Here is a 14709-nt window from a genome sequence, read left to right as displayed (position 1 = left end):
GCGGCCCGCGAGGCCGTGCGGGCCCGGGCGGCGGGAGCCAGGCCCGCGGTGCGGGGCGGGCAATGGGGCTCCAGTGCCGCCGCCCGTGAGGGACCGCAGCGTTCATGGTGAGCGGAGCGGGGCAGCTGCGGGGCGCGGGGGTCGAGGCCGGCGGGATGGGCGGGCGCGGACTTGGACGCTTGTGGGTGAACCCGGCCTCGTCCGCTTCTCAGTCGCCTCACTGTGTCCGGGAGAGAACCAGCTAACCAGGGAAGGGGATTCTCTTTGTGCGAGGCGGGGCTCCGCCGGGATGGAAGGCGGCAGCGCAGCTCTGCCGGGTGCTCGGGGTGTCGGGGCGTGGGGGCTGCAGGCTGGAACCCCGGCTGTGCCGGCCATCCCTCCTGCCCTGCACTGCTGCCGCCCGGGGAGCCAGAGTCCCGCAGCCTGGCGTCTGCCGCTCCGGCATCCTGCATGAATATTTCATATTTGGCTCTGTCGGAAAGTGGCTGCATTTAAAAACGCAGGGCCAAAACAAGATGACCTTGATAGAGCAGTTTGTGTTATTGTAGGTTCAGTTCTGCCGTGCTGCTGGTGCTTGGGGAGGCTTGGGGCGTGTGGGAAGTCCCACAGCGCTCTCCCGGCTAGAGCAGTTGGTCTTTCAGCGCCTGCCCTGTGTTCTAGAGGGTTATTTGTGTCTCTCGGTAGAGGTTGTTGAAGATCCCTTTGTAGGCTGGCTTGTCTTTTTTTAAGAATCGCAGGGGATCACCACTGTCAGAGCTTCTTGCATCTTAACTGCAAAGCTGGCAGCTTCCACCCAGAATTAAACTTGGTTTCAGGAGGCGTGTTTCTGTGGGTTTTCTTTGTTTGGTTTGGATTATTTAAATCAGTGCTTTAATCTACAGCACGCTCTTAATAGAACATCTTCAAACCCTAATTTAGCTCTTGTGAGCAGCTAAAGGTGAAACCTGGAAGAAAGCCTAAATGATTCCAGTGATAAGGCTGTATTTTAAATCGCAAACTGTCAGCTCATCCTAAGTTGATCCTAAAATTAACTTGCAACCATATCAGGTTAGTAACCTCTAATTGCAGCATAGCATTTAAACAGATCCTGAGTTATGTGTACCTGTGAGAGATTCGAGTCTGGTTTAAAAGAAAAAGCTTAAAATGAGCTATTGTGTAGCTCAGCCTATTGCAATATGCCTGTATGTGCAAATACTTGTACTTGCTCAGTCAGCAGATACTCTTAATATGACTTTGTGGAGGCTTCAATGTGCTTCATTGCTGTATCATACATTGTGCTCTGAAATTGCATTCTCTTCTCTCTTGGAGTAAAAGATAATTTTAATGAGCTTATGTTTTCTGTGAATTTCGGGGTGTTTGGTTTTTGTGGGTTTTTGCTGGGGGGAACTGGGGTGGGAGGTTTTGTTTTATTGGGTTTTTTTTTACATTTTCCTTAATAAAAAGCAGTCTTGTAGATAATATCACAGGACGACATTTTTATTCTTTTTTGGCTACCACTGAAAAGGATGAAATTGGTACAAAGAAATCATACTTGTAATCTGATCAAATGTGCCACTCCCATTTTTGTGCTGGTCTGGCTTTTTTACTGTAGGGTAGTGCTGAGTAGAACACCAGTGAATACTTGCTGAAATGCAGGGTGGGCTTTGGCTCTTCTGAGAGGTTTGCGTAATTGTACTGATGTGCTGATACTGTAACTAGCCATCCACATTTAGAAATAAAACATTTTCTTAACCAAGAAATTCTTGTAAGGAGATGTGTAGTGCTGATCTGGAGAACTTTGTGCTTAGCTGAAAGGGATTTCCAAATCAATTTGGGTGTTCAGAATAAAATTCCCATTGCAGCCCAGTGTGGACATTCTTTTCTCACTTTCCAAAAGCAATTTTGCCCTTCAGTTGGCTTTCAGTGAAAGAAGACCCTGAATATAATAAAAATAAATTTATTTTTATAAATAAATAAAATCAAAATTAAGCAGCTTTTCTGGAACTTCTGCTATAATAAACATTGGGTTCATGTTTTAATGTCAAATTCTGAGATGCTTTAGGGAGTAAGAGAGGTTAATATTTGACTATGTTAATTTGTGAAAAAGGCCTCATTAAAAAATCAGTCTCTTAATAGAAATTGAGAGAAAGGAATGAAGCAAATGGCTTTTCTATCAGCACAGTGGATTTACTCTGCAGCTGGTGCAGCTGAACCCATTATGATGGTGCACTCACACACTGGTCACTCTCTGTTTGCACTGTTTGCTGGTGCAAGTACCCAGTGTAAGCCTGTGCTTTCTGAATATGCTCTCTATCTCAATACCTTTTTTATATAGTATTATTTTGCTTATTTTCTTTCTGGAGGTTTTTTTTTAGTGAATGGCTTTGTCAGCATGAGCACTATCCCTTTACTTTACAAAGCTAAGTACTAGTCCATAGTTTAAATGCATTTTCCTTGGTTCTTTTCCTTGTTTTCCAACTGATGTCATGCATAGCAGTATTAGCTGGTATTAATGAGCCAGACATTCCAAATTCATGACCATGTTTCCCATTACAGCAATGTAGTCATCATAGGATTGATTGTTGAGGCAGTGCCCAGTTAATAGACAAGGGAAAATAGGGATTTTCTGTGTCCTGAGGGCTGCACAGACCTGTACCCATGAGTCCCACGGAAGTGGTTTGAACTGGGATTGAACTGTACAACACAGAGTAGAAGAGACTGTGGTGGTCCACATTCATTGCATCCTGTCTTGTTTTCCTCCATCCCCTTTTCTAAGGTGTGACTGGAGACAGCCTTTCTGGAAGGGATGAATCCCATTTTAGTTACTGAATGAACCTCTTTGGTTGGAAGCACCGAATCTATTGCCCAAGGAAGTTTTGATGAAATGGAGAGGTTAGGTTGAAAGAAAGAAAACAGTACAGTCTGGGGAACTCTTTGTGCTAGCAGGAAAAGGTCTATGGCTGGAGCACTCTTCATAGTGCTCATTGATAGTGTACATTTGTGTTTTTCTAAATTTTATTTTAATAGAAATAGTATAAAAAAGTTGTGCATTAAAGCCTTTGAGTTTTGGAAGTGGTGAGAATCATTATAAAGTTGAATGTAGAAGTAACTACATATAATGTGGATGTGATTTTTCCTTAGGACTTTTTGACCATGTTTGTTTTTTGTGTATCACTGATACTTTGCATATTTAATGTTTTCTGTAATACTTCTAGCACTGTAGTAGATGGAAGTTGTGTAAAGGTTGTTTTATTCCATTAGGTCATGGGTTTAATATACTTTCTTTTAAACCAGTGTTTGTAGGAAAAGTAAAAATAAAATGGTACCTTAATGCCAAATCCTCTCCTATAGGTCGGGGTGATGCAATAATTAAGGGTAGAAGGACCCTGAGGGGTGAACTCTCCTCTCAGGACAGAGTCTGCTTAAACCAGGTTCTCAGGGCTCATCCACCTGAGCTTTGAATGCTTTCAAGGTCGGGAGTTCTGTCACATCTCAGGCAACTTGTCCCAGTGCTCACTTCCTCTCCCTACAAAGCCTTTTCCTCTGGAGGCTGAGCAAGCCTGGTTCTCTTGGCCTCTCTTCATGTGGCACTTGCTCCACACCCTGACATCTTGATACCTCTTTGCTAGTCTTGCCCCAGTGTGTCAGTGTCTGATTACAGACACAGGTTAACATGTTATGCTCTATTGTGATTTAGGATTGTCCAAAGCATTGTACCAAGTGTGGTCTTTCTGTCTAACAGTGATTTTAACCTGTTTTTCTCTCCCCGCTGTTGAATTGTTGCATATGAAAACAGCTTGCGTAGGAGAAATCTTACAATGAGATTTTAAGACATGGAGTTTGTGGTCATTTTTTTACTTTAGTTTGAAAACTGTGTAATTTTTTTAATTAAATATTTATTTTTAATATTTTAGTACCTATTTTGATCCTTTTTTTGTACCTCAGAAAGTACCTGCTATTTGAGAGCTCCTTCTTATTAATACTTTGTAAAAGCAGGCTGTCAGCCAGAGGAGCTTAAGATGTTTTTACAAACAGAAAGAATAGAAGAACCCATCAAGATTCACTCCTGAACGTAAATTTTGTCAGTGTTGAGGTTGCTCTAGTTGAAAAGCTTCAAAGGGACTGCAGTAGGACTGAGATGTGAAGCATGATCCTGAAAACTTTTGTAGATCCCTTTTTAAATTCTCAAGTGCATCATCTTGGTGCTCTCCACTCATGTAAGTTTTCCTGTCTTTTTTTTTTCTCTAGGAATATGAAGAAAAAACTGGACGAGCTCAGAGACCACTCTCTCCTAAACAGAATGTGAGGAAGAATCTTGATTTTGAACCACTCTCCACTACAGCACTTATTTTAGAGGACCGACCAGCGTAAGTTTTGGAAGTGCCACAGTGAGGGTCTCTTTAAAACCTAGCAAGTATTTTCTAACTCAGTGTATTTGCTTACTCTAACTTCAGCAGATAATATAAAATCTAAAATAGGTCTTTTTTTCAGACTAGTGAATATGAAATTGGGCTGATTATGAGAAAAATTATTCAAACAGAAAGAACTTTATTTTATAATAAAAGCAATGGCTTTTTGTGAAGGATAGCAGGATAGCAGAGCCTTAGTTTGAGTAATTCTACCTCCTAAACATGATTAAGGGATTTTTATTTTCCATGAGATAACCTAAGCATAAAAACAAAGCTGGTATATGTTAAAGAAATTGAGAAGCAAGAATACAATGTCCTGTTTACACAGTGAAAGACCACATCTCTATAAATAATGAAACAGTATAGTGATTGCTCTGCAGGGAGTTCAGCATGACATTTTAAGGGTTGTCAAGCACTTGATGACTTGTTTCATGCCTTTTACTGCAAGGAGATTTTTGCATATGCAGAGTGACTCCAAAGCGATTTACCGGCAGCTGCTTTACCGTGTTTTTCTCCTGAATTACACAAATTCAGTCATGCTTAGTCAGTTTATGATTATGAATGTGAGCTGGCTTTATGGGCATGACATTTGCATTTTTAGTATAGCTGTGCATTGGTGTGAAGAACTGGCATAACGTAGGTCTGTGTTTTTGTCAACAAACCTGCATGAAAAATGCTCGCATCAAAGTAGTGTAATTGTAGGGTTACTTAAGGACTTTTCTGGCTTGGCTGATGGACTGTGTGGCAAGACATTGGGAGATGTAGAAAAATATAAAGTGATGATTTAATTATTTTATTATTATAAAGTTATAGTAGGCTTTATTATGTACAACTGGAAACAAGCGTACTAGCTGATCTGTTGTATTTAAAACCCATCTGTTAAAAATCTCTTTTTTTGTGGGATGATCTGAGTAGTACAGTGTTCAGACAGATGAAGTTAGTGTTACATTACAGGAGAATGTTCAAATTTTGCTTTCTTTCCTAGTGTTGATAGAATGGGGAACTTGTAGCAGAAAGATTTTTTTTTTTTAAATTGAAGACAATTGAAATATCACTTCTTCCATCTAAAGGAAAACTGCTCTAGACAGCAGTGCTGTCATCTTGACTCTTACTGACGAATTTGTTTAACAAATTTTTTTAATTGTTTACCTACAGTTTGCATACTATTTTTGTGTGTTTACCTATTAGTCTTTGAGTAGTTTTCTTTTTAAGACTTCAGAGAGAAAATTGCAGTGAGGTTATTTTTTTTTCAAAATACCTGCTCTTGATTTCATGCTCATTTGTAGGGCTTAGGTAAAACTTCCCAGTAAAAAATCAATAAATATTCTATAGTGCCTCTAGCTTCAACTGGAAAAAGCATTAGTTGAATTTTAATAGACACTAAACACCATCTCACATGTATGTTGGCAATGTTAAGACATAGAGCCAATTATTTGTGTGGTAGAATTTAAGTTAGCAATACTTGACTTCTTTCATCTGGTTTTCCTTTCCAAACTTCCCCTAACTTAAATAATTTCTAAAGACTTGGATTTAAAAAAAAAGATGCAGATCAATTTACCAAAGTGAAGCTGGAAAAAGAGTAGATTGGTCTCTCTGGTTAGCAAACCAACATTTCACAGAAGTGAAAATTTACTTTTGTTTTTCTAATAACAATCTTGATTTGGAAAAATACTCATGGGCCTGTATCACATGCTTATGTGTATGTTACAAGCACTGTGATTACATGAATAGTAATACCTGCTAACTATTAATGATGTTGGGGGCTGTCATCTGCCTGATGTGTGACACCTTACAGGAACATGAAAGTGAATTTTTTCATAGCTTTTCTATTAACCAAAGATATAAACTGTTCTAGGAATAAAATACAATGTTCTACAATACAGAAGAACAAAATTGTTAGTCATTTCCTGTTTTGATGTTTTCCTGATCCTTTAGTTGTAAGAGATACGTATGGTTGTTAATTACAAATATGATTAGCTGAAAGGTCACGTGTTCCAACATATGAACACATGCATTTGTATGGCAGAGCCTCAATCACAAATCAAAATGTTTTATTAGAATTAATATGTGGAGAGTATTGAGGATGACTCCAGTGCCACTTGTTGCTCTAAAAGAGAGGGGTAGGAGTTAAGTCTTTAAAATAGAAATAGGGTTTCAGAGAGCAGAGGGGAAAAGGCTGAGTTAGGGAGTCATGTGTGGGTAAAGAAAGTTGAGGATGTAACTCTTAGACAAGGTGAACAGTAAGAAATAGTACAGTCCTTACCAGTTCAAATCAAAACCAGCCAGCTTTGTATGTACCAGTATGTTCTCTTTATGAAGTGGGTTCAGTTGGTTTAATAATAAAAATGCTGAAATTACCAAATGTAAGGAAATTACTCAGCGTATTTTGGTTATAAATGTAGTCATAGCTGGTCAGTGTTCTTCCCTTCTGCTGACTCTGGCAAAAAAAAGATTCTTTCCAGGGATCTGTTGTTCTGCTCTTAGACTGGATATTTTGACAGGAAGCAGAGTGTGCTTTTCATTTAGAAGTGTCTAGAATTTTATTTAGACAGTCATGCCAACTGTAAATATTATTTTTTAGGAACCTTCCTGCAAAACCAGCAGAAGAAGCTCAGAAACACAGGCAACAGTACGAAGAAATGGTGGTTCAAGCAAAAAAAAGAGGTGATGGAATTTCTTGTCTTCAGAGGTGAAAAGTATAGGGGTATTTCTAAAACTGGAATGTACTTGTGTCAGTCTGTTGCTCTGTAAAGTGAGGGGTCTCTGCTTCCTCTCAAAGAAGCATCACTCCCAAGAGACAGGAGCAAAGGTTGTTTTGTTGTTAAAACAAACTGAAAAGAAAATGGTCCTAGAATCCAGCAGGAAATAATTTTTCAATCCTTAACTTAAATGAGTGACACCTATTTGTGTGTTTAAAACTTAGCAATATATTGAAGTAGATTGTTGGTCAAATTAGTGAAGACTGGACTTAAAACTTCAGGATATTTGTCAGTTTCATGATGGAAGCATGTTCAGGCTGTAGTACATAAACACATAATTTTCCACATAGGAAAATGTATGCAGTTATGTTCATTTGATAATCTCTCAATTAAAATTTACAGCTTTCTCAAGGATTTGCTCATAATTTCTTGCCTGATATTTTTCACAGAAGTGTCTTAGTAACACTGTACCATGAACATGAGATAGAGGTGATGGTTGTGGTTTCTTTTGGCTGATATTTTTGACCATCTGGGTTTTCTAATTCAAAACAAGCATTGCAATAATGGGAGATTGAGACTTGGGTTTTGCATCCAATGTGAGCTACTGGAAATGTATTTTTCCAGCTGGCCAGACCCTTGAACCATATGAAACAGTGAAAATGGTATATGAACACAGGACTTAATGCAAGTGACACACTAATAGAAGTATCCTCTTGTGATTTTGAACATCATATACATCATATACATATATACATGAACATCATTTCCCACCAGTGAAGTTCTAACTTCATGTGACTCCTGTTCAATATATCTGCTACTGTATGTGTAGTCTAAAGGAGTTTCCCTGTTCTTTCTTTGCATGGAGGGTGGGTGGGTTGGGGAAACTGGGATGAATGTTAGGCAATGGGCCAGGTCCTTGTGCTGTCTTCATTGAACTGGAGTATGTCATTCTGTCCAGATAAATACCATGACAAACCCATTTTCCCTAAAGCCACTCCAGATGAACAGCTTTGCGGAGTGATATGTTGTCGAGACGTCAGGAGATCAAAGACTGTAAACACCCTCTTGTTGGTTAGAGAAAAATTGAAAGCCTGCATTTCAGCAGGCTTGCAAAGAGCTTGTATCAAAGCTGAAAACATTATGAGGCAGTTGCTATGGTTCTGCTCAGGCACAGTTTCTGTGGGGCTTTAAAGTGGATCCAGCAGGTAAAATGTGCCCATTCCAAAGACCTTGTTCGTGGTACTGCTGTTTTTCAGTGAGTTCTGCTTGCCAGGTGAGCATCCTCCTCATACTGTAGACAGCATGTGGATGCACACCCATGTCCTGCTGTAGAGAGTGCCTGCATTTGTTTAACAAATTTTCCAGTGGAAAAAGCAGTAATTGATAATGCAGGAAGAAATACTGAGTGATAATTCAAACTGCAAAGTACATCTAAACCAGACATGAAGTATGTTTTCTTCTTAGTGAACTGAAGGTTTCCATTTGGTATATCTAACATTTAGATTATCCATATGTGAAGTAGCATCAAAAATATGGCTCTTGTGATTTCTTGACCGTATATCTAAATTGTAATAGAAGAATGAAAACAAAATAAAAATTTCTATTCATTTGGCCTGTAGTTTTGAGTCTGCCATAAAAGGGGTGGGGCTTTCTTAGGAAATACTCTGACCTGTTCTACTAGGTGAGGCTGTTGACTGTCTGAGGTGTTAATTCAAAGTTAATAGTGTGGTTAGATTTAGGAGTCAAAGAAGTCATACATTATCCAATTCCCATTGTCCCATCTGTGGTAAATGGAACTTATAGTTCCAGTTTGTTCTTTATTCACATTTGCAATCACTGCTCAGCTTGCTGTGTGCTTGGGAATTTTTCAGAATTTGAACAGTCCACTGTACTTTAGGGTGAACGCAGTGTGCTTTACATGATTGCACAGCCGTGACTAACTGAATATTTAGTTTCTGGTTTTATTAACTTAGAAAGGAAATGCCTTTTTTGCAGAGCTTAAAGAAGCCCAGAAGAGAAAGAAACAACTGGAAGAACGCTGTAAACTGGAAGACAGCATTGGCAATGCTGTTTTAACTTGGAACAATGAAATCTTACCCAACTGGGAAACTATGTAAGACAGTATGTTATATTGAGTTTTAATTAAAAATTGCAGTCTATATCCTGAAGAGAAGTTACAAAGTCAGAAAGCAAAAATTTTAAATGGTCTTGGAAGCTTTTGTTAGAAAATCATTCTTGAACAGCTACAAAAGAAATAAGCAACATCTTTATTTCTACAAGGTGGTTGGAAGTGAATGCAGTGCTGAGTCTTATTACTTGTCTTTAATGAAAGCTCAAGATACTCAAACTCTGAAGCATTGAGGAGTCATCTGTGGTAGAGAATGTAAAAGGATAAGGCATAGTGCTTGAACATCATTCGTTTATCAGAAATGAGCTTTCCTTGACTGAGCTGTTGATGTAATATCAGTGTAGATTGAGGTATGTGAATGGTTTATGAAGCTTCTTTAATTCTAGAATTGTATATATGCTGGGATAATCAAATAAAGGAAAGAGAAACAGGGAAAAAGTTATTTATATTGAATGCTAGAAGATTTCCTTCAAAGACATGGCACAGGCAGTTGATAAAGTACCTTGGTGACCTTTGCTAGTCATCTTAAAAAAAGCAGCCCCCAGTGCTCCAAATACAACCAGCACAGCACAAACTATAAACCAACAGCACTCAGAACTGCAATTTACTTAACAATGAAATTTAGTTATCCTGAGAATATATAAAACACGGACAGAATTTGTTGGAAAATGTGTTTCTGGAGAACTGAAGTGTAATAAACTAAGTCTAAACAAATTATATATTTACATGTTTGTCATTAGTATTTGAAAATGCATCTGTTATGGTTGCTGTAAAAATTAGGTCCATTATTGGTTTGTAAAGTCAGAAATTCCCCAATGTATTTACTGTTTTACATTTTAGTTTTCAGAATCTGCTGAAAGATAAATGGATTATTGTGGGTTTACCACTTTTCATTAGTGCTTAGGTGCTATTTTGTTCCTTCTCCTGGGCTCTCAGATTGCTGAACATAGCTGCATCCATTTCAAAGCTTATTTTTTGTTAAAATGTCTTTCAAGCTCCCACCTAAAAGTTAATCCTTGTCACATCTTTATGCATTTTTCCAGAGGCGTAGAACTGCAAAGATAGGTGGGAAGCTGCATGTCTTTGCACAGCAGGGTCATGACAGAGGGCAGAGGGTAGACTTTCCTAACTTGTTCCTGTATTTAGTTTTGTATGGAGCTGTCCAGTCTTTAGCATAGCCAGTGGCATAGGTGTGGACTTCCTTTCCATTTCTTTCCTTTTTCCCTATGATTTTTGCTAATCAAGTGTGGCTGCAGATTATGCACATTGTGATTACTGTGCTTCTGTCAATATAAAGCCATTACATTGGAAGGAAGTAAGATTTCCATGGCAGTTCAAAGCAAAATAGTACTAATGAATGGGTATGTGCAAATTGTATTTTACTTCTTGGGCCACTGATGTTCATTTTGGTTTGAATCCCATCAGCAGTGATAGGAGGATATATTTGCAATTCAGCTGGCAATGAAATATTTCTTGGAATAACCTGTTTCACTTTAAACAGGTGTTGTTCGCGTAAAGTCCGAGAGCTGTGGTGGCAGGGCATTCCACCGAGCGTGAGAGGCAAAGTCTGGAGCTTGGCAATTGGAAACGAGTTAAACATCACCCACGGTGAGGCTGCTGTTTTGTAGACATTTCTTACAAAGTGAAATAGCAAGGGGACATTCTTGTATGTGTTGTGGTGTGGATGTGAGGAAATGTTATCTAGTTATGCTTTTTTGTGCTGCTTTGATGTGTTTTGTTCAAAAATACAGCGTCTTTTAATCTTGTAGCCGTTCTAGGACTGCTGCTGTGAATTGCTTCTAAGTATTGGTGTCACTGTGTCTTGCTTTGATGTTGGATGGAGATGGTCAGAATTAATACTCCATTTTTTTTTTTCTTTTTGAAATGTAAAATTGTTAATTTTGAAATGCCTGTGTATGTGTATAGTGTACTTCCTTTGGTTTGAAGGAAGACAACAGGTTTGTAAGAGTTTAACAGACCCTTGGTAAGATTTGTACTTTGATTTGTGAGAATAGAAATAATCTATTACTTCTGAGTACAGAAAAATTCAGCTCTGAAAGACTAACTTAAGTAATTAATTCCAACATGGAAAGTAGAAGACTGCCTGTACTCCTGCTGTATTGTGCTGCTTTTCTGTGCATTGCTTAGTTACCTTGGGTATATTTCTTACATAATTTGCTAGACTTTCCTAATTATCCATTTGGACAGTAATTTTGAACATCAGTGTTCTGCAAGAAAAAGCAAATATTTGAATGTGAAATGCAGCTTAGATTGCCTTTCCTTTTCACTTAGTATGAAGTTACAGGTGAGTGGAACACATCTTTCAAAACTGTAACCCAAGTAGAAGTTCTGCTGCTCTTAATGCCTAGGGCAGCATTGCCCATATGGTGGGTGGTTAGTGTACGTGAACGTGTACAAATAGTGGACTTGGTTTTGTGTTTTTCTTTTTCCAGAACTATATGATATTTGCCTGGCTCGTGCTAAAGAGAAGTGGCGATCACTTAGTACAGGAGGGCCTGAAGTAGAATGTGAAGGTATGCTTTTTGTAAAATATTTCTGCTCTGTTACAGAATAAGACATTTTGTAAACCAGTTCCTTAAAATGAAATTTTAAGCAACATTAAAAAACGAGTTATAAAGTTGTGTTCTGGTAAAAAGAAAATGTCTTTTTGTGAAAGCAAGGAATAGCTGTATTTTTCTCAATGAAATTCTAATGTCATACAAAACACACTTGTTCAAGTGTTTTTTAATAAACAGTCTCTGGGTACAGTTCTGTCTTGCAAATTTGATGCATATTTGTAGGAAAACTACAAGTAGTAGTTTGGGGATTATCACTGGAATTTGAACATTAAAATACTTTTCTGCATCTCTAGTTTTGGGATTGTAACTCAGGTTAGAGCAGAAAATTGCATTTTAGTCCCTTATTGCAACTTTGAGCTGAAGTCATTGGTGTGTTTCAGAGAGCAGCAGGTTTTTATTTTTTGCAGATGAAGTAGTTTGAGATTTACTAATTGGAAGAGTTGACTGTTTTTGAGAGATTAGAAAGCTACATGCAAATGATTGAAATTGCCTTCAATAAGTAATTATACTGAACAGAGGAAAAAAAAAGGACAATATTACATATTGGCATTTATAAGCAGAAAAATATTTTGGAAATTCCCACTCTGTTCCCTTTAGTTTGTTTATATCTTAAATAAGATAGCACCTAGTATGTTTCCAGCTTCCTCTTGTACTTTATTTTCTGGAGTGTCGATGCTCATGTGATTTATGCTCATTGTCTATTGACAGCTTGCTCAGTAAACAGCAGTAGGTAATTCCCAACTATACAGAACAAACAATAAGACATCTTGATACCAGAATGAACACTAATGCTATAGAAATATACTTGGTACAGGATCTGTTTCAGTTAAGTGGAGTGCATTATAGTATCAGTTACAAGATCTACAAAGGCTCAATAAACATGAAGCTAATAGGAACACTTTCACAGTAGTAGAGATAGGTGGCATCCATCCTGCTGCTGATTTAGGACTTCCCTCTTCCACCACAGCTTTTTCACAGAGGCAGCTATCTCAGGATCCACTGGGAAGCCTTGTTGGTGGTGAGGGTCACAAGTTAACAGGCTTGTATCTGTCCAATGATTTGTCAGCAGATACAGAAAAAGTGCCTGACCTGCCTTGCCCTGTATCTTTCCCCACTTTGCTTCAAAACATATTGAGGGTCACTGAGCACTGTAGAGTTGCTCTACAGTGGTCAGGACGCACTTTCTGCTTAGCCTGTCTGCTGAATCTGGGGAATTGCCCTGTCTGTGGCCTTATTCCCTAGCATTCACATCAAAATACATGAACTGTGCAAAAGGTAAACCTTGCTGGAAAATAAAAACAAGAACGAATGTTCACTGAATGTTTCTAATAAGTGTAGTAACTTTGGCTTTTGCAGATGCTGGATTTTCTGCAGCTGACAGAGAAGCAAGCTTGGAGTTAATAAAACTGGATATCTCAAGAACATTTCCTAGTCTCTGTATATTCCAACAAGTAAGCAATGTTAATTTTGTCTTGCCATGCTGGAGAAATTAAGTTGACATAATCTGGCCTGTCCCTTGGTTGGAACAGGCCATTGAGTTCTGAAGGAGCACACATCTTGAGAGGATAAAGTTCCTACAGATTTTGGAAAACTAGAACCCCAAACCGTTTGGTAATCACTGTGAGTATCTAACATAGTTCATGCTAGCTTCTGTCTGATGAAGTGATGTAGGTGAGTGTTCCAGTGAATCAACATTGCTGGTTATAAATACACAGTGAGAGATAACATCTCAAACAAATGGGGTTGGTTGGCCTTTTTTTGGTTTGAGGCAAAATTGATTTAGCTTGTATTGTTTTGGTGTACACACCAAAGTGTGCAAACCACTTTGGGTTTAGTCACTCAGTTTAATCAGATTTTGTCCTTCTATGCACAGATTTCAGCAGCCCTATACAAGGTTTAGATTGTGATAAATCAACATTTTTAGGCAAAATCTGCTTTTGGAAATTCTCAGTCATTTACAGTACTCAGTGCAAGATATGCAGCTGTTAATAGTCAGCAATGTGAATACTTTTTAGCTGTATAGGTCCTTTTCAATATGCTCTTTCTGTGTTGTGGCATACTGTTGTTTTGACTGTTTTCTTCATGGTTGACTTTTGCCTCTAGTCTCAGAGACAATTATGTGGTTTGCATTATTGTTCTACTTCCTTGGCACTATTGCCAGAGTGCTGCTGAGCTGTAAGGAATCTCTTAGGCTTGCATTCTTCTTGTATAAGTATTTAATATCTAATCTGTGTATTGGATTAACTGTATGTATTTATAATAAAGGGGGTTTGGAGAGTTGTTTCATTCTGTTAAAGCTAAAATTATTTGGAATAGTTCAGCTGTTCTAAGCTACATTGGGAAAGAGTATTACTGCTACTTTGTCAGCAGTAATAGAGACCATCTGTAGCACTGAAGGTTTTTTAACATGCTTGTTGTATAATCAGATGTATTGTGCTGTCTTTGTTTAATTATAGGGTGGTCCTTACCATGACATGTTGCACAGTATTTTAGGAGCCTATACTTGTTACAGACCTGATGTAGGCTATGTAAGTGAAGAATTTATTTTTTCAGGGGTGGGGAGGGAGATATTTTTTAGGAGGATGAAGGATTTTATTAATTAGTCATTTTTAGACCTTTATTAAATGGTTTAGGGGGATTTGTGTGTGCTTTTTTTCTATTCCAGTACATGCTTGAGAAATTTATTTTGCTGGATTTAAGCTTTTTACAGGTTAAGTAATTGGAAAAATCCATATTTGTACTGAAAAGTGCATAATTTGAAAATTGGAATCAAAGACAAGGTGTAGTTATGTCCTTATTGTTAGTACCAGTCTTACTGAGACTGCTGTTGAATTGAAGTGATTGTCATTTCTGTGCCTTAGCACTGTGATTTTCTCTAAAGAAATGCCCATTGAAGCTACATGAGCTCAATCACA

The 14709-nt window shown here is 38.3% G+C and overlaps 1 protein-coding gene across 3 annotated transcripts in view; it reads left to right on the top strand.

Moving 5' to 3' along the window:
* Positions 1-14709, top strand: part of TBC1D14 (TBC1 domain family member 14) — a 65073-nt gene that overhangs the window by 31861 nt on the left and 18503 nt on the right. The window contains exons 1-8 of one of the 3 annotated variants that reach the window (XM_041458321.1): positions 3-107; positions 4228-4346; positions 6970-7052; positions 9083-9200; positions 10717-10823; positions 11669-11749; positions 13151-13245; positions 14251-14322. In XM_041458321.1, the coding sequence (XP_041314255.1) occupies positions 105-107; positions 4228-4346; positions 6970-7052; positions 9083-9200; positions 10717-10823; positions 11669-11749; positions 13151-13245; positions 14251-14322 (678 nt within the window). In that variant the 5' untranslated portion in view covers positions 3-104. Of the gene's footprint in view, positions 1-2; positions 108-4227; positions 4347-6969; positions 7053-9082; positions 9201-10716; positions 10824-11668; positions 11750-13150; positions 13246-14250; positions 14323-14709 lie in introns of those variants that run through there. The other 2 variants (XM_041458302.1, XM_041458312.1) reach the window with 2 other exon arrangements.

This window comes from Pyrgilauda ruficollis, unplaced genomic scaffold (assembly GCF_017590135.1).
Source record: "Pyrgilauda ruficollis isolate IOZ18807 unplaced genomic scaffold, ASM1759013v1 scaffold1, whole genome shotgun sequence".
NCBI classification, from domain to species: Eukaryota; Metazoa; Chordata; class Aves; order Passeriformes; family Passeridae; genus Pyrgilauda; species Pyrgilauda ruficollis.
Note: the sequence above shows the minus strand (reverse complement) of the source record. Positions and strands in the feature narration are given on the sequence as shown.